The following is a 20495-nucleotide window of genomic DNA, read 5'->3' as shown; positions in this document are numbered from 1 at the left end:
AGAATAAATGCATTGTTGAGGAATCCAAGAATCCTTGGGGTATTCCATATAGGGAGGCCTTGGGTAAGCTGACCCCACTGCAGGTAATTTCAGCTAGAAGCATGGAGGTAACTTAGCATCTACTCTGGAAGAGGTGGGAAAGATGTTCATCTAGGAAACCTACTCTAGGGATGACCCATTCCAAGATAATGAATTGGATAGATTCATAAGGCACGTCACGATATGCCCACCTGGTACGGATTTGTGTCCACGGTGGGATCTCCGTGTTTCTGTAGCTAAACAAAGGACTGGTTTGGACACGATTGACGCAGTAATGTTAAACCATAGTATGCCCTACATTGAGGAAAGGTTGTTAGTAATGTTCAATGACTGTTTGGATAGGGGATACTTTCCAAGAAGCTGAAAAATTACTGATGTCAAGCTCATTTACAAAGGAAGAGATAAGGATAAGTAGTTAGCCAAGTCTTATAGGCCCATATGCCTCCTTCCAGTATAAAACAGTGTCTCACGAGGCGGTACAGGTGTTATCGTACCTATCGATATCCTCCTGCAGGAAGACTATTACTGATACACGGTGAAGAGGGAAGGTCTGGGGGATTTACCAGGGAATCTTCAAGTGTGTATTGGTGAAGACCCAAATAGATGGAAGAGGATCCTCTGAGAAGAAAGCTTACTAGAATAGAACGACAGTGGGTATACTCTAAGAAAGTGCTTACGGTACTCCAAGAAATTACTTTCCTACCATTGGCTATTTGATGAATCCAATATGAAATTTAATTCTTACGCCTAGAATTAACGTAGGTTCTCCCCAACTAGTGAATCTTTCAGTTTCTCACGGGCCATAGGGGTTTCCGAGCTAAGCTCGTCGCACATGACAAAAACATCTATCCCCTATGCCCAGTTGGTTCCAGAGACCACCGAGCACGTCGTACTCTTCTTTCTGAAGCTGTTTTTTCAAATTACATTTTTTAATGAACTATTACATACCGAATAACCATTAAAGTTGACATTTTGCCTGTAAGGACTTTGATTATGAGGTTTCAAAAGACACTATTTTCAAATTTATTATTAATACTTGATTTGGATACAGAAAAAAATTTCAGCAATAATAGTTATTCGAAATGTGCATGTTCAATAAAAGTCTTATAGAAAAAAAAACAAAAAAAAAAACAGAAAACTTAAAAATCTAATAATCACAATATTGAATAACAATCAAACTTGTTAGTTAATGGAAATACGTATTTGCTATCATAAATCAGAAAATCTATTTCAAAAAGTAGATAACCTAAAAGAAAAATATCTATACCGAAGAATTCTTCCAAACAATATAGTAATTAAATTGTAATGCTGGATCTGGAAAGGATCTGGAATGTCAATATTAGCAACTGGGAAAATCCAATGAATGATAATTACATTGTTTAAATCCACACATACTAAAAAAAAAAAAAAAAAAAATACAATTATATTAATATCCATTTATAAATAAATAAACAATTCTAATTTTATTTTTCATTAATTTTATATCTAGTTAAAACTAGATATAAAAGTTGGATGAATATGCTGAAATTATTTAAAAAATCACTATTGAATTTAACATAATTATTTTTAATTAATAAAAGGACTAAAATATCGTTTTTATGAAATAATTCTAGTCCAGTTGGGGTTACAATTGATTTGGAAAGGGTTACATTTGAAATAGAAATGGTTTTAGTTGAAATGAAAAAAGTTACAATCGAAAAGAAAAGACTTTTGACTATGAAAAGGTTGGCCATTTGCCTTGGAAATGGTATATATTAAGAGTATTGGGAAGTTTAGTTATTTACTTGTTGATACAAAACTGTAATATTTTCAATACTTAATACAGCTTCCATTGTTCTATAAATACAAAAAGCTTTTTCCAACACGCTAGGATCATTACAGAAGAAATTATTAACTTTGGATTACATAGTTTTCAAGAGAACCAAACTAGATTCATTAACAGATAAGGATGACTATTGTCAGAAAATTCTTACACTCCTAGGAAAATAAAATAGTAAAATACATTCAGTACTTAAAAAGTATAAATATCCGTTTATTGAAAAGATTAGTTAGCTTTCAAAGAAATCTAATTTTTATTTCCTTGAATTTTACTTCATGTTTTCTGGTAGAAAGAAAATCATAAAGCTATAACTTAGCAAAACTTTTATCTGAGTTCATTTAATAAATCACAGGCTATGCTCTGACAAAGGTAGAATAGAAATCTAGACATTAATTTCAAGATTTGTTGTAATTCTTTTAATCCATAATGACGATATTCACAAGAAAATTTTTAGTGTTATATAAATTTAAATACATAAATATTTAGTGTTACACATTTTTGTTTTTTATTAGGTTGTAATGATCTACTTAGAATGGGAGGATGATCGAACATGTTACCAGCATATTCTTGCTAGAATAAGAAGTTCAAAATTTATTTATGAGCCACCACCACCTCATATTTCTTAATTTGCAGATATTATAAAATTTGACTGATTCAAACTTATTTACTATCAGTTTTAAACCCACACCTATAACGAAATACTTGGTTTTTTTAAAATATTTTTTTCTTCTTTTTTTATTGCAAAAATGATTTTTGCAGTTTTAACTCCTGTCGATAAAACATTATTTTATTTTTTACAATAATGTATTTTTTATATTGTATAACTGTTACCTAGGTTTTTCAATCAATTCCTTAAGTATTTTGGTTAACGGCCTCGTATGTTTATGCATACTACATAAGTTATTTTTATAGATATAAATGTCTTTTTATTATCAATACAAAAATCCTTATTCCTAGGTTCTCCTTATTATATTTTTTTAATCTTATATAGTCAGTGATAAATGGTAAGTGAATTTTATTTATTTGAAATTTAACATAAAAACTTCAATATGATCCATAGAGCCTATGGCTATAAAACTAAATGCTTGTTTTTGTTTACTTTTCTAAGAAAAAACTGAAGAGTTTTACTGTGATACATTTAAGTTCGATATATTAAAATCTAATACAACATTATGATAATTCTGAAAAGTTACAGATACTTTGAATATTAATAATATTCTAATAATTACTATTCACTATATTATATTAATACAAAATTAATTTCGATTAATTGTTAATAAGTGCTTTATAAATGAATAATTTTATGAAATAATTATTTTTAACTTAATATCATAGTTTTTACAAGTCAGGTACATTAATAATAGTAATAAATATAAGTTACAAGAATATTAATTATTCATTAAGTCTTCAATTTTCATAGTGTCTACGATTTCATATGATTTTTATGTTCTAATTTTTTATGTAATAATTTTTGTAGTCAATAATATTTTGCTATGATAATATTTAAAAAAAAACTGAGTAGGCATCATATATTACTTATTAAGGACTGTTGGTTCTGAGAACCATATTGAATTGATTTTTTCTTTTCTAGGATGTTTTCTTATCATTTTTAAGTGGAAGTTGTGTTATGCACACACAGCACTAGATTTTTATTCCTCACTCCGTTTTAAAATCTCTCCAGTTATGATCTCAGGTTAGATGAAAATCTAGTTTAAAGGTTCTTATATGTCCAATGATGGGGCTGTGTACTAGAGATCTTACTGGAGGAATTCAGGAGAACAGATTTAACTCTACCAAGATTACTATTTATTTAAAATACAATAAATAGAATACAAAACATTAAGCAATTAATGTTTTGTCGTGATATTTCTATATATCTCATTGAATAAAATCAAAAAGTATTATCTGTTCTATGAATAGAACAGAGATGTAATCAAACAATTACGTTTTAATATTAACAATATAAAGAAAACATTGTTATATTAATAATTTAAGAAGATTCATATGTTTTCTAAGTGAAAAGTCATTTCATTTGATGAATATAAAATAAGGATTGTGTAATAATCGTAATACTTTTGAAATAGAGGACAGTTAAACGTTTTTATTAACATAAGAATTCATTTTGTAGTTGAACATCATTTATTTGTTCAATTGGAAGTGAAGTGGATATTTTTTATTTGTAAATAGAATATTTTAACATCAAGATGATTTTGTCAGAAGGTAGGAACAATGTAGTCTTAATCGGGCTTACGCGGATCGCCTTAGCACTAGTATCTGACGAAAAAGAATGACTTAAAACTTGACGTGATAATTTACGTTTACAAAGTACAAAGTTTTATTTATTATTATTATATCTGATTATACCATGTATGTGTAATATATATCCGATTACGGATTGATAAGTATGCTGTGTGAGATAGCAACCTGATGCATTTAGAAAGCATAGAATAAATAAATAAAGTATTTCTCTCTCTCAGATTAGTAGTTATTTTTATAAATAAAAATACAGCCATTGACCATTAACTTAGAAAAAAAATATTCATTTGTTTTATTTTATTGGGGGTGCCACGCACCAAATTAAGGATCAAGCGCAGTTTTGAACTGCACTTGATCCCTTGATTACTACTTAACTCAAAGTTGGGCTAAGTAGTTCTTTGGTAGTTCGTTCAGTATAATGAACTAGCTCATTCTAACTAGACACATTTTTAATTGAGTGATAATTTGAAGTCTGACGTTACAAACGAACTATCATCTAGTTCAGAAGCCTGTTTTTCGGGGTATCAGACTGGATTAACTCAATTCATAACAGAAATACGAGTGTACTATTATAAGCCTGAAAAAACAAGACAGCTGCTGACAAGTGTCAAATAAAACACTTCTGTTTGGAATTAACATTTCCCAAATTAAAATACTACTGTCAATGAAATACAGGTATTTGAAAATGATAGATGAAAACTAGGAAAAGATTAATGATAATACAAAAATAAACTGTACTCGGAAGGAATTAAATGTGTCATAAATCCCTTTTTTAAATATCAGGGAAACATTTTTAAATAGTAGCAAGCCTCCTTCCAATGAGATCAAAATTATGATCCGTAATTTGTGGAATATATTTAAATAAACCCTTAGAAGAACCAACAAATAAAAAAAATCCTTGTGATAAAGTTTTAACAAATAGTGACTGTGATAAATGAACTTTAATTTTGGTTTGAATGTGAATATTGACTAATTAGAAACTGTTGTTTTGACCTGGGTAGAATAGCCTGCATGAAGTTGAGTTTTTAAATCATTTAGTTCAAAAAGTGTATTAAGATTGACCCTGAGGATGGTCGGATTGGCCGAAACGTCGGACTTTTAAGAAAAAAAAACTGTGTTGAGACTAAAATGAATAGAAATTAAATTATTTATTTTAACAAAATTAATCAGTCTCAAGAAAGTGTTTAAGATTATAAAATAATAAAAATATATAGAAATAATTCCAACACAACTCAACCAATCTACACGTAAGTTGGGAGTGGTTTAGGGTTTTATTAACAGGGCCAAAGGGTACGAACCCGTTCTAATTAAACAAATTAGAACGGTATAAAATAAAAAGGTTTTCTTATATTTGATTTGATTAAATATTTGAAACCAATATTTCGCCCTTATATGGGCATTAGGTCTAAATGATGTTAATGTAGATTAAAATAGGTGACATTCTGCTTTCGATGGTGTGAATCTTTCAATTTGTAATTAAAAAATGAACAAAATAAAAAAACCAAGAGAACCTGGATAAATTATACATTTTTAAAAAAAATAATATGAGTAAAAGACCAATACGCTGTATCTTAGCTAACGATTGTCTCAATCCAATGTTTTTTTTTGTTTTAAAGGGAATTTTATCACCACAAAAATAACATCCAAATATGAAAAAAATCGATCGATTTATAATTACTGTGAAAAAATTTATACTTTCTTAACTACGTGCTCAAAACGTTTAAACGTGGTCTTAAGTTTTTTCTGCCGGAGAAATTTTTTTTTTAATTAGCTGTATTATCGTCAATACTGGCCCGATTTAGTTGATTTTTTTTTCTCCTTTGAGACAATTTATTTATCCATCGTATTGGGATATATAAAATATTGATAGTCACTCATTCTAATAAAAAATATTATACTGTTCTTCATTACTAGTACTATATTGAAATAATTCAAGCCGACTCACCTATCAAAGAGTGGTAAAAGATTTTGTAGAAGTGAAACAAAATTGATATTCGTTTTTAGCATCTGAAGAAACCCTTTAGTACGAATTTTCGAAGAAATAAAAAAAGTGAAAATAACTTGAACAATACACCACCAATCTTCACGAAACTTGGGATTGGTTTAGTGCTCTGCAAACTGCACCTAATGGCATAAACCGGATCTTATTAAACAAGTCAGCACCGGAGAAATAAAATAAAACGTTTGAGAAGTGTTTCTATATGAAATTAATATTTCACCTTTATAAGGGCTATAAGTCTAAATTTTGCTAATGTAGGTAGGATAAAAGATCAGATATCCATCTTTCTAACGATTTCTATTAACGTTGGAATCACATAAAATGTAGAGGAGTTATAAATGATTATATGAACAATGGTCACCAGAAGAAAAAAAAAACTTTGAGGAATCAGGGTGGACAATATTTTATTTCTTTGAATTATGATATTTAAAGGTTTTAGATGATGCTATAAAGGAATATAATTTGCTTTTTCATAAAACAATTTTGTTTTACCTACTTTATTGAAATCCTCAGTTTTTTTTTATTTTTATGAATAAAAAATCATTTAACAGAATCTGTGATATTTTATTCTTATTCTTCAGAAATCGATTAGCATATAATCATGGAAAAATGTATACTTTCTGAGCTACAAGCCAAAAATGATTAATTTGGTTTATAACTTTTTTTTAAACTGAGGAATAGCCTATAACCTTCCCTGAAAAATGCTGAACATTTAGCAAAAAGTTCCATCACAATGGGATGAAAGGTATGCCAGTACATAGAATAGGAACAGGGAACCCCATATCCTGGCTTTAGTGAAAAGAGGAGATGGTTGGCTGTAGTGGAGGAGGCCCATGTTTTTGCAGGACAGTAGAGCCATAATAATAATAAGATTATATTTGTTAAATGTAAAATTATTTTTATTTTAGTTTATACTATAAATTGGATTTCTATAAATTTTACAAATGCTTTCTCTTATAGTCAGATATTCTGAACTGTTTTGAAAATAATTTTAATTTTATATGATTTTCATAATGAGGTGTTAATAGTTGACCATTTATTAATATGAGGAGAAGGTTTGAGGTGTGGTCAGCAAAAAAATTCGCAGAACAGTGCTTGATTTTGGTCTCTTTCTTGGAGGCTCATTGTTGTTGAAAAGTTCTAGTTGAGAGGTTTTTAGATTGTTCCACTAAATCAAGAGTTTCAGGGTCATCATGAATTCACCTTCTGAATTATCCTGTACCTCTCCTTCACCATCCATATAACTATCTTCATCATAAGATTCTCCATCTATAAATTCTTGAGTTCCATTCTCATTTTTGTCATAGGCTATTTCTTTTATTATACACTTTATTGACCATTTTTCTCTGTTTACTATAGTGTATTCCATTCTAAAGCTAAAACGAAGCAAAACAAAAGCCACTTTTAGAAGTTATGTCCATGCATTTTTGTGATATACCAAGTTATTTAAAAAGAAGAATCTATCTAAAAATGACAAACACGGAAGACACTCTGGGGTCAAAAGTGCCCCAGATGAGATTCTAAATTATCCTGCTCAAAGTCACAATCATTGCCACCCTAAATTATCACTTCCTTGCCTGCCTATGACTACCAACTAAATTTTCAAAATACTGGTGTTGTTTAAAAAATGTGTAAAACCTAAAAATCTTATAAAATAGTTTCAGTGGGGTCAGAATTGAACCCAGAGTGACGTCGAAGGGTTAAATTAAAACATTACAGTTTATTGAAATAAAATCTGCCACATCCAATCCAATCACCTTTCTAAATAAAACATAAATCCCATCTTTCTATCTTTCTTGTCTATGCTTTGGATGGGAAATAGATAAAATATATAATAAAAAGACAAAATATTTATCTCGCCATTTGTCCTGCACTTCAGTAAAATTGAGTTTGTAATTTTTTGTTAATATTCTAAATTTTGAGAATAAATATTGGTTTTCCATAATAAGCTCAACACCTGTTAGGAGTTCTGCCTATGACGGAAGATATAAGAAGTTGAAAAGGAATATAGAATTTTTTCATGAGAATTGTAAATAATTATCCAACATATTTAAAAATTACCAACATGTTAAATGGATTAGCACTTCCAACAATTTTTATTGAAACAAAGTTATAAGCTTGCAAATTTTACTGATGGACTTTTGAAAATCTCATCATTAAAACAAGAAGCAATAAACTATTATTACAGATGTATGAAACTTATTCTATAAAATAGAATCTAAACATCAAATACTATTAAATTAGTAGTATTTGTGTGCTTTGAGCATACTATAATTGTCTTTATAAATTAATAATTTTTTGACTTAGTATGTGTTCATATTTTTGTATTTTATTTCATTGAAGTTTTCCTACAATAAAAAAACAAAACAAATGTAGTATCTAGATAAATTGAACACTAAAATTAAATAATCCTTGGAGTAAAATATAGTTGCCAAAAAGTGAAATACTACTGTGTTGTATTATATATTAGCTTGAACTGTAATTTAATTTAAATAAGTATTTATATATATTATTTTAAACAGTATAACATGTGTGTCATACATCACATTTTAATCATATGTTAGAAAAAGTTAGAATAGTTGGAATTATTTTAAAAGGATTAATATCTTTAAACTATAATTAGTAAATCAAGAATTTAACATAAGGAAATATAATTAATTTTTCTATGCATTTTTGTTTTTTTTATTAACCCACTGACAACAGAGTATTGTAATTTGTATGACAATAATTTAGATTCATGCAAATTAATGGTTTCTTACTCCTCTTATATTGATTATTACAGTTGTTCATGCTTGTATATTAGTTTAAGCCATTAAATAATTTATATTTTATCATATAACATTTAAACATACCTCAAAATTATTTGAAATTATTAATTGCATTCCTCAGTTTATGATGGTTTTCTATTATTTAAGTTTGTACTGATTGTGAATATCCCATTTCATGCTTGGCTGATCCAACACTTTTTAATGCAACCCTGTTCTACAGCTGCGTTTGATCAATAATACTAAGAGCTATTACTGTTTCATAATTCTGAGACAACTGTTTTATAGAGGTGAGTAAAATTATTTATTTTAGGTATTGTGAAAGTAATTTATTTGTATTGTTACTATTGCAGAGTTTAGTTTTTGTTTGAATTTCTACCTTATAATGATAATCGATGACTGTTTATATCTTGGTACTTGTTCATATTTCAACACTTTATTTTAAAATTGTTTTATTATTGAAACATGTCTTTTCCAAGTTGTCAAATTAATGAAAGAATACTACAAATCGGACTTACTAGGTTCTTAATAATTGAGTGTATAACTAATCTTTTTTACTTTTGTAACTTTATTTGTTGCTTATATTGTATATATCAAACCCTAACTGCCACCATTCTTAATTTCAATCATCCATTTATGAGATTATGGTACAGACTCATAGACAGATCAATTGATAAAAATGCTGTTTTTGGACTCAAGGGTTTTTATAATAAAAATAGTGTAAAATAATTTTTTTTTTATGACACTTTAATTAGAGAAACTATAAAACTCTTAAAAACCAAACAAATTTGTATTAGAAGGCAAAAGTAGTTTTGAAGAGCTAACCAATGCTAGCAATAACAAGATTACTTATTATGAGGACTTCTATAATGAAATATCTCAACCATGTCCAAAGAAAAAAAAAAAAAACCTATATAACTAAAATTAGTTTCAGCCTTATTAATGAAGTGCGTTAACATTTTTAATTCATAATGCCTGAAACTAAAGAAAAAAATTATAATATATCGGCCTTTACAAACAATATTAATTTGGTAATGTATTTGATGGTATAAACATGACAGAAGGTAGAAAGGCTTTGGAAAAGTTCTGTATTACTGAAAATACCACATTGGGTGACTGGGCTATATGGAAGGTGACCTGTAGGCAATGAGGATTAAGTGCTGAAAGCGCTTTGCAACAGGCAGAGACAAGTGGAAGAAGACATTGGTAGAGGGCCATGAATCTTTAAGAAATGTCCTGAAATGAATAAATTTCATGATATAAAAATACAGGAGGTAAAGATGCTGTGGAAAAAGTACTTCTAGATATCTGAACCCAAGCATCTCATAAGTTTCTTAGACATTTATTTTAAAATAAAAGAAATAGTAAACCAAGAATGAGACATTATTATCCAAGTAAAACAATAAACAATTGCTCATTTTTTAAAGAAAATAATAAATATTTTAACCAAAATTTTAGATGTTTTAAGTACCCATTTTAATCATTTTTTAATTTCACTTATCTATATATGGAATAGATAGTAAGGGGAAGTATTAGGATCATAAATAAATTTAAATTTGAATTTTCAATGGAAATACACGTTTTGAGATTCCCTGAGTCCAAATAAGGAAGTTTCACAAAATGGTGTGTGTGTAAAGAGCCTACCTCAAAAATAAAAAGTAGTACGGCTATGATGATTTTGGTTAAACTCACTAAATAAATGTACAGTTTAATGAGTTTTAATACCAGTTAGGTCTACGGTTATTAAAATAGTTTGTTTGGGTTTAAATGCCGAATTCTCAAAATGGCTTCTTTTGAAGTACTTTCAATTTTTTTTTTTTTTAAATAATTACTTATTACCCATCTCATATTTTTATTAGTAATAAAAAATGGATAAATATAAACTATGAAAAGATTTGATAATTGACTAAAGGAGATAAGAGGAAAAATATTTTAAACAAATTTTTGGAGTAAGGGTAATATTTACCATCAGAAAGCCAAAGATTTTAGAAAAAATAATATTTAACATATAAATTCATTGAAGGTATTAGAAAATAACCAAAAACACATTATAGAAAGGTCATAAAAGGTCTATTATAGCAAATGTTTGTTGGTTATCTGTATAAGGAATAGTAGTTTTAATGATATTTTCCAAAATAAATTCACAAACTGTTAATTTTGAAAATATCATTAAAACTACTACTCCTACGAAGATAAACGTCTTAAATGACTTTATAGTACATTGAACTAGCTTTGATTTGAGTGCTGGCAGACATCTGTACATCTTATGGTTCCTGAAATATATTTTTCATAAATAGAAATTTTTGTCTGAAGAACGAGAAATCAACATTTTGTGAATTTAGTTTGTCGAATATCGTGAAAACTACCACTCTTACAAAATAAACTATTTTTAGTACTTTAAAGTAGTTTTAATTTGAGTGCTAATTGACATCTGTACGTCAATTAGTTTTTGAGATATAGATTTCTCAAAATAAATTCACTAACTACTGATTTTTTAGTGCATTCTTTATGAAATGTTTCAATTTAAAAAGCTATATCTCGTGAACTATTGAATGTAAATAGAGTTATTAGGTGTCATATTTTAGCAGATTTACTCCACTTTAAATGATGTTCTCTTAAGTTTCCTAGTGTTGGTAGTTTTAAAGATAAAGATCTCCGAATGAAAAATTAATTTTTTTTTTAACTTTTTGAAATTGCTGCCATTTTTTATTCCACCTACCCATACTTGGCAGACTCATCGATTTTGACTAGTAATTATACATAGTTTTCATTAAAGTAATAGAAAATTGGGGTGAAAGAACTGTCTTTTTTCTCCTCTCTATTTTGGTGCAGCATCAAGACATAATTTTGAATTATAGCTCATTACCGCTACGATTATATAGCAGTAAATTTATTTTAATATATATATATATATTTTTTTTTTCTTTTGAATTGTAGAACAGCAGTAAAAAGTTTCACTTGAAAAATAAATCATTAGAATAACCATTATTAAGATAATGATTATTTGCTAATTTATTTATAAATCATTAATAATTTTAAAAAGTTAAGTATATATCAAATTTTTTTGTTACTTAAAATTTATTGATTTTTTCAGTTATTTTAATTAAGTTAGTATTAATATTTTGTTTAATATATATCACATAGTATTTATATTTAATAATTTATTTAGTACATCTATATAGTACTTTAATTAGAATCAGTATTGTTTATGAATAAAATCAATTTAGTTCTTAAATATATTATTATTATTTTTAAGAAAACAATATCTTTTTATTGTTGTATGTATGCTAAATTGTTTTGGTCATTGATTCCTTTATTTCACATTGTGATAATACATTAAGATATTTCCTTATTCCTTCATTATAAATATAATTATCCATTTTTTATGTTTTTTTCAGATTTAGGAAATAGCAGTATTCAAAAAAAATAATTCTCAGGAAAAAAAAATGACAGAACAAACTAAAAACATAGATTTCAGCAAGAGGAGTTTAGAAAGGTTACCATGGCAAGAATACATAACTATGCCAAGTATCAGAGATTTAAACTGTCCAGAATTCAAAACATACTCAAGACGTTTAATAGAACCTGGAAAAGGTAGACATTTAGAATTAAAGATGGAACAAAACAGGTCAAAAAGGTTTGTTGGAAATAAAAAAGTAGTAGAAATGGAAAATTTTAGAATGTTGGAGGACAAAGCAGATCTTTTGAATACTACAACTCTAAAAAGTCAAATGGCTAAAATTTATCGTCATGTCGACTTAGGACTTAAAGTAGCAGAATCTGACCTAGATGCTAAACGAAATAAACTAAAAGCTGTAATTCTGAAGGAAGAAACTGATTTGACCCATGAATATGTAGATAGAGCCCAAAAGTTAGCAGAAGAACTGCTGGAACAAAAGAAAAAAAAAGTAGTAGAAATAGAAATGAGAAAAAAAAGAGAAAGAGAAGAAGAAGCAAGACTTCGTTTTGAACAACGGGATAAAGAGAATTCTGAAGAGTATAGAATAGAAGTAAGTAAGAATATGAAACTGGAAACTGCAGAGGTTCAAAAACAACAAATTTGTGAAAAAATGATGCAAAAACAGCGAGAAGGAGAGTGGGACAAATTTTGGTTAGATCTGGTAAGAAAAGTTGATGATGAAAGAAGAAAATATGAGGAATATGAAGAAGCTCTGAGACTAACTAAATTACAAGAACAAAAAGAAATATTAAGCAAGCAAATAGTTGGTAAAAAAATAATGCAGAATGAAATTAAAAAAGTCAAAGAAAATGAAAATGTATTCCTTGATAAACTAAAAGAACAAATTAAAGAGGAGGAAAGGATAGAGAAAGAATATATTAGGCAACAAAAATTGGAGCTGAAAAATATGTCATTAGCACAACTTGAAGAAAATCGAAAATTGAGGATGGAGAGAGATGCATTTGAAAAAGCATTTGATGATTATTATTGTCAAAAAGTAGCAGAAAACATTGAAAATGAGAAACTTAACCGGCATGATACAAAACTTGAAAATAAAAGAGAAGCAGATTATTTCAGAGAACAGTTAAAACAAATCCAAGAGGCAAAATTAGAGGAAGAAAGACAGTTCGAGGAATTAAGATTGCAAGAGGTAGCCAAAAAAGATGCTATTATTCATAAAAATCAAGAAATGATGAGAGAAGCAAAAGAAAAACTTCATAGAGAAACATTAGAAACAAGAAAACAACAGATAATTCATAAACAACATGTGCTAGAAATGGAAAAGGAAGCTGAACAACTTACTGATCAATGGTCTCACATTATGTTAGAAAAAAATAAAGAATTAGACAAAACACTGGAAAATTATCAGAAAGAAGAAGAGGTACTCCAAGTGAAAGATCTCGAAGGTCAAAAAGGGTTTTTAAAGCTTTTAAAGAAACGAGAAATTGTAGAAAATGAAGAATTCATGAAAAATCAAAAGAAAGACCAAGAGTTAAAAAGTGTGTCCTGGCAAAGATTTGATAATATTTGTCCAGGTTCTGTTCATCCATTTACAAAAGCGTTATTAAAAAAATAAATTAGCTACATTGTCACTCTTTTTAAAAAGATTGAAACCTTTTTACAGGGTGTGGCAGAGAAACCTACCACATCTTGAAGGAGTTGCCTTATGTCTGAGAGAAGTGAGGAGGGACTTGTTAGATACTGGGAATCACAACTTAGCAAGCTTTCAGTTTGAATTTTTGATTGACTCGCAAATAACGTTACCCATTTCTCTGCTGCATCCTGTATATAAATTAACTATTTTGTTTAATTCAATCTTTTAATATGTTTACTGTTAGTATTAATGGACCAGTAATAACCACTAACACTCATTTGTATTGAGAACTCTCATTCAATGGTGCACATAAACTCTACCGAGGAATCAGTCATAACTGAAAGGTAGCAGTATAGTAATCATTTTGTTGAATGTATCATAGCTGTCATATTTATGATTTTGATTTAGAAATAATGTTACGTATGTATTACAGTTTAATTGCATGAAATTTATGTAATTCGAACCTTATTTACAGATTAATGTATTGAAGATTTCAGCAGAAAAACAATGTTCCATTTTTTTAAAATTTTGTGTTTTATCTATATCATAAGTTTTGTAACTACAGAGTTCTTTATGAATCATACCCATAATCAAAAACCTGTTCAAGAACAATATTACAACAAGAATCTTGTTGGGTCTACTAATGAGCTACTAAAAGTCCTGGTAGAGCTGGGGATTGAAGACAAAAAAAAAGTACTTTTTTTTAATATTCCCTAATCTATTTAATCTATGGAAAAAATATTTAAATAATTTAAATACAGTTAAATTACCTTCAAAAAAGGTTCTGTTCATTTTATCTATAGTTGTTTGCAAGATAATCACTTATAAATGTGCAGAAAATTACCAAGAGTCATGTTAACACTAGAGAGCAGATCTAGGGCTCATACAATGTAGTTACTTAACTTAAACTGAAATGAGCGTTATTTAATGTTATGGTAAGATGAATGAAATAATGAACAATATCTTCAAAAAATTACTTTTTTTTACTCCAACAAGTGTGAAAAATTTCACTTTATATTGTGTTTTATACAATTCTAATTAAATGAGCGCCTGAATAAGCATTCTCCTTAAGAATTTATCAACAAATATTGGTTAAAATGTTTTGTCCAAAAATTTAAGCTATTTCCAGCCATCACATATTCAAGTTTGATTTCACCTGTTCTTTTCAAATATACTCAACTTTACCATAATTTCTTTTTCTGTTGTAAGTGGATAAAGAACCAACTTTTATATGTAAAGAGATGGAATTGAATACCCAGGCTTGTAAGTGGTTACTGCTGTACCACATGTCCATTCGACAACAAATATCCAGTAATTTTTATAACACCAATTTTTCTACATTTTCTACCCATTTTTTTCATTAAATATTAACTTTACAGAAAAAAAAGGAATAGGACTGTTTATGAAGAAAATTTTTTTTCTATATTTTTAGTAAGTGTAGTTTTTCCAATTAGCAAAAAAATAGAAAAGTATCTTTTTTTGCTACACCCACCCACTGTTCACACTCAAGTCATCAGAACTTTTAGTTTGCCCATCTTCTCTGTAATATATTTTCAAACACAGTTTTTAGTGGGACCAAAGTTTTCCCCCTTATGCTGTTAGTGATGTTACTTCATGTTACTAAACAACATATGCTGCTGAAATTTCAGTTTCAACAAAATATGAAAACTCATCATTTTTCCATTGGTGCTACTGGCATGATTCTATACTTTGTGAAGAAACCACAATGATACCTATGTTACAGAATACAGTGGAACCAGGTGTTTTCTAGTCTATAGTTTACCATTAGCTATTATTTATAATAAAGTTAGGGAAATTATTTTTTTTTTAATTTAGTAGAGTTGATGCAAAATTCAGAGCAATTATAAATTTTAAAAACAATTTTGGTCTTTGAAATATATAGTTCAGCTTAAGGGTAGTTTAAAACACCCTAGATGAAATCAATAAATCATAGGAAAGATAAATTATACGTTCTATTATAAGATCAAATGAATAATATTTTAATATAAAGTTTCAACTTGTCTAGAAAATCGTCAATTTTAGGATTTGAAGAACATATGTAGCTTTAAGTACTTTGGTGATAATTACAATTCTTTGTTATATGATAACTGGAAATGAATTGAATATATTAAGAAAGGAAGATTTTCAGAAAAATTGTCTTATACTAATGCCCTCTGGGAGACAAGTAACGTTTTTACATTGTATAGCTGGGTCATTATCTAAATTTGGTGCTATTTAGCAATCAAAAAGTTTTGAAAATTAAAGTTAATTCAATTTTTAAAAATTTGTATTGCCTTTGATAATATCCTGAAGCAGTCACACATTTAATATAGTTTTTGTGATTTTTTGGAAAAATCTTATTCTAGTTAGTAACATATAGGACTACGGAGTAATTGGAAGTATTTGTTTAGTTTTGGTCAGTGTTAACTACTAGATGTAAAACAATTTTTAACATAAAACATAGAGTAGAACTCACACAGTAAAACTTGACCTGAAAAATTCTTGTAGCATTTTTATTTATTCACTTTTCTCACATCTATTATTATAATAAAATCCACACTAGAACATAATATCCAATGGTATGTATAAATATTATTTTAAACATGTTATACAACATCATACAAACATCATAAGCTTAATCATGGTTTAAGGGGACTAACAGAAATTTTTATTGATATTGGTGATTTATCATTAGTGATTATAATAGTGGTGAACTGACCTTAAGAAACACTCCCATGACTTCAAGAAACAATAATAATAATAATAAATAATAAGGAATAAGGAACTGAACTAACGAGCAGAGACTCATTACGTAATTTGTTATTTCACTTTATTTTGGATGGAAGATAAAAATACCATTCTTATTATTTTTTTTTGTATAAAATTTAGGGTATCTTTCAATTGGCCATCCTGGTCACTCTCTAAACCCCTGAAAATTTCCATTGAGGCAAGCGGGTGACTGCCTAGAGAGACAAATCAAACATTTATCATCACTCATCACTCAAGAAAAGCTTCATAAAAAAAAAAAAAAATTATAAGCATGTAAAGAGGTTCTTAAATCCCACACTATGTAATATACAAAATTTAAGTCTTTTTGGTATTGATTATGTGACCAAGTACTAGGGAATTCTACCAGTAAAAATGCTGACATATTTTTCATTCTCTTTCACATCCGAAAACAAATGAAGAGGTTAAAGAAGAAAAGGAAGGAGAACAGATGTTTTCGAATTTCTTCAGGTTTGCCCTGATCACCTTTTAGCCAAAAATCTTTCCTTTGTGACGGCATATTGATGTGCAATTTATGAAGGGGCTAGAGAGAGATTGAAAACTGTATGATAGAGTTAAAAAGTGTTATAGTGATTGGTGTGTTCCATCTAAAATTAAAATTGTTTCATACCAATACTTGAGATAGTGCTGAAAATATTGCAGCCATTTTTTTAGGTTTACTTAAAAAAAAAAAAAAAAGCCTCAGCCTTAGCCTCAAACAGGGCTAGGCATTAACAAAACCGAGCATAAAATATTTTTTAGCTAGATAACAATTAATGAATAGAAGCTTGAAATGAGGTCAATCGTTCTTAACAACTCCATAACTTAGCTGCAAAACTGGAGAATAACCCAGCTACCAAAATCTTGCTATCCACTCTCCTTTGTTTAATTCAGGCAAAGCAGCCTGTTCTTTTCATGAAACTAATGGAGATTATTTCTGGTAAGTGCATCAATTTTCTGTATACGTAGACATAGCAATATAGATAAAAACAAAAATCTTATATATCAGGCAGTAGAGTACAGGGACAGGTATGAAACAAACTTTTAGGATCTGGTCCAGGTTACCTGATATACTTAATTAGCCAAATGGCTATTTGAAGAATTATTACATGACATTAAAGGATTTGAAAGTTATCCTATAGTTAGCCAACCTATACTATCTGGAGTGATAGAGTCAAGTTGTCATTTCTTGAGACTGCCACTAAATAAAAGACAATCTGCCCAGTTCAGAATCTATTTACCCCAGCTATTACTTCTAGGTAATGATGAAAAAAAAAAAAAGAAATTTTTTTGGAAATCAGTATTTCGTTATCTTTATAAAACCATTTTTTAACTAGAACTAGAACCTTGCAGTGTTAAAAAAAAATTTATTTTTTCGGTAGAAAGTTTATTTTATTTTTTTAATTGAAGTCATTTTATATTTAAAATTACAACTCTGAATTTTTAAAAATAAATTTTTGTATGATTTTCGCGTTCATTTATCGTCAAATACTTCCGATTCAGTCAAATATTGTCAATGCTAACAAAGACGACTTGGGAGAAATCCTAGGCGACGAACTTTGCTGAACATCTTAAAACTAATGTGCATGTGATATACACTCTTGATGATTCATTAAGGGCGTATCCTAAAAGTGTTGTAGTGTAAACCCGGCTTTAGATGAATAGGTTTTAGTCTAATGAGGACTAGAAATGGATCTCGTGGAAAGTTTGCTTATTTAAGTTTCTTAGGTTGCCAGTTAAGAGTTTTAACTTCGTGTCCACAATTTTATATTAGTATACCTCCTCATTTTTTCTTATAACTTAGAAAGCATCTCTTGTTAGAATTTTTTTTTCTAAGCCCCATGGGTGCGTGAGGTTGAGGTCAAGACGGACAAAAATAGGTTGAGGGGAAGTTCTTTTGCTGCGTTGGGAATGTATTTGAAGAGAGGGCTGAGGAAATTGGATATTTTGGATAAGAGGTAGTGTTGTGTGTTAATCTGATGGTGTCGGGGGACACCTGGTTTGTTGTGTCAGTAATGGTTCAGTAACTTGCCCTCAGTCTAGAATTGTGGCCCCCGTGTCGGCGTCAGTGTCCTGACTAGAGGGTTTGTGCAGTGCTGGAGGCTATAAAACAATTTGATGTGCCTCCTCGTGATGAACTCTCTCACTGTTGTATGTATGTGGTCAGTGTTTGCTCTTTATAATGAAGTATTTCGTACTATGCCTCTGATCATGCTGCTCTGAAACTGTTGGCGCACATAAAGCATCATCATGTGATCCCTCCATAGAGCAGGGATAGCCTGAGCACACTTTTATAAATCATTAATTTGAGGCGGAGAGAGAGATTAGGAGAAGTCACCGCCACTTCTCTAAACGTTGATACTCCGAGAGCCGCAATGCTTATCTGCTTGATCTTTGTATTTCAACGCATTTTTGATATTTTTATTTTTTTTTACTAATACCCAAGTGGAATTCCATAATGAGAATACAACATTTTCAAAATTAATATGAAATATTGAGGAACAAACTTAACTTTTCCAAGGCAGAGTTTTTCACGGACTCACAAGTCGTCTTAGCATGGCTTGAAAATTTAAAAACATTTGTTGCTCACAGAGTGGTTGAGATTTGGGATGCAACAAATGAAGTGAAATGGCATTTCGTTGCATCTGAAGATAACCCGGCAGATTGCAGCTCTCGCGGGCTCTTGCCTTCCGAACTTTTAACTCATTCATTATGGTGGGATGGACCCTCGTTTCTCGTATCAGAACTCGTATTAGTTGGTCTACTCCAATCTTAAACCATCCCAAAACTCTCCCTGAGATTGCAGAAAACATAGCTCTGCTCTGAACATCATCATAGAATCAGATATCCTCGACTGGACAGAAAAAATTATTTCTTACTCAAGGTTAGTACGAGTCACAGTTCTCATGCTACACTTTGTAGATGCTGCATAGCACAAACCTAGAAGGGAAGATCCGATAACAATTACGAAATACATGCTCGCTAGAAGAGAAGTATTGAAGCTTGTTTAGAAGCGCTTCAAATCCACTGATTGTCAACTCATTGACTCTAAAACATTATGACTACTTCAACCGTTCATTGACAGTGGGTTGTATCAGGGTGGGCGGTCGACTACACCTTTATCAATTGTCTTATCATGCCAAGCATCCCTAATTACTTCCAGTAGGCCAATGACTAAAATCTGGCATCCCTTGTGGGGAAACGAATTCAACAAATGGTCCAGCAACAAGGTCTGAAGTTATGATAGTACCTTTGACTCCTATTAATCAGTATCATTCAGAGTTTTAAAATTTGTGTTCTCAAAAAAATTTTGGTGGGCGGTATGTTGAAGCAACATTGAATAAAAATGTTATAATTTTATTAGTTTAGTCAGTTTGTAAAATCGATTTATTTTAACTATAAGATATTTTTTTCCTAATAGAAAATATGTTGTTGTAAACAAAAGCAGTACAATTTTTTTGAAGGAGAGGCGATCCCCGATTGTTAGCAATGACGGCATTGTTTTGCAGTTTTAGTTTTCCCCGCAGCTTCACAGGCTCCATGGTAAGACCATGGTAGACTTTTGGCCAAGCCACTTCTCTCACACAGGGGCCCCTATCTGCGTGCTTCCAGAACCTCTCAACTGTCATCTGGTGAGATTAGATATAAACATTTGCGCACTTTTGCTCAAGGCACATTCATCAGTTTTCATTTGATATTTATTATAAAATTAGTTTAAGTTTTTGTAAAGTATTAAGTCGTTTTTCCTTTTTTTTTATTAACGCATAGAATTAATTTGTTTTACAATTCTTTCTTTT

The 20495-nt window shown here is 29.4% G+C and overlaps 1 protein-coding gene across 1 annotated transcript; it reads left to right on the top strand.

The window, feature by feature from the left end:
• The first annotated feature begins 8859 nt into the window (after window positions 1–8859).
• LOC106680848 (cilia- and flagella-associated protein 53) lies at window positions 8860–13922 on the top strand. The gene is made up of 2 exons (XM_014420832.2): window positions 8860–9168; window positions 12277–13922. Exon 2 carries the CDS (start codon window positions 12325–12327, stop codon window positions 13912–13914), a length of 1590 nt encoding a protein of 529 aa, XP_014276318.1. The 5' UTR covers window positions 8860–9168; window positions 12277–12324; the 3' UTR covers window positions 13915–13922.
• The last annotated feature ends 6573 nt before the right edge of the window (window positions 13923–20495 follow it).

This window comes from Halyomorpha halys, unplaced genomic scaffold, assembly GCF_000696795.3.
Source record: "Halyomorpha halys isolate HHAL.00 unplaced genomic scaffold, Hhal_1.1 Scaffold293.1, whole genome shotgun sequence".
NCBI lineage: Eukaryota > Metazoa > Arthropoda > Insecta > Hemiptera > Pentatomidae > Halyomorpha > Halyomorpha halys.
The sequence above is the reverse complement of the archived record's forward strand: the minus strand, read 5'-3'. Positions and strand labels throughout refer to the sequence as shown.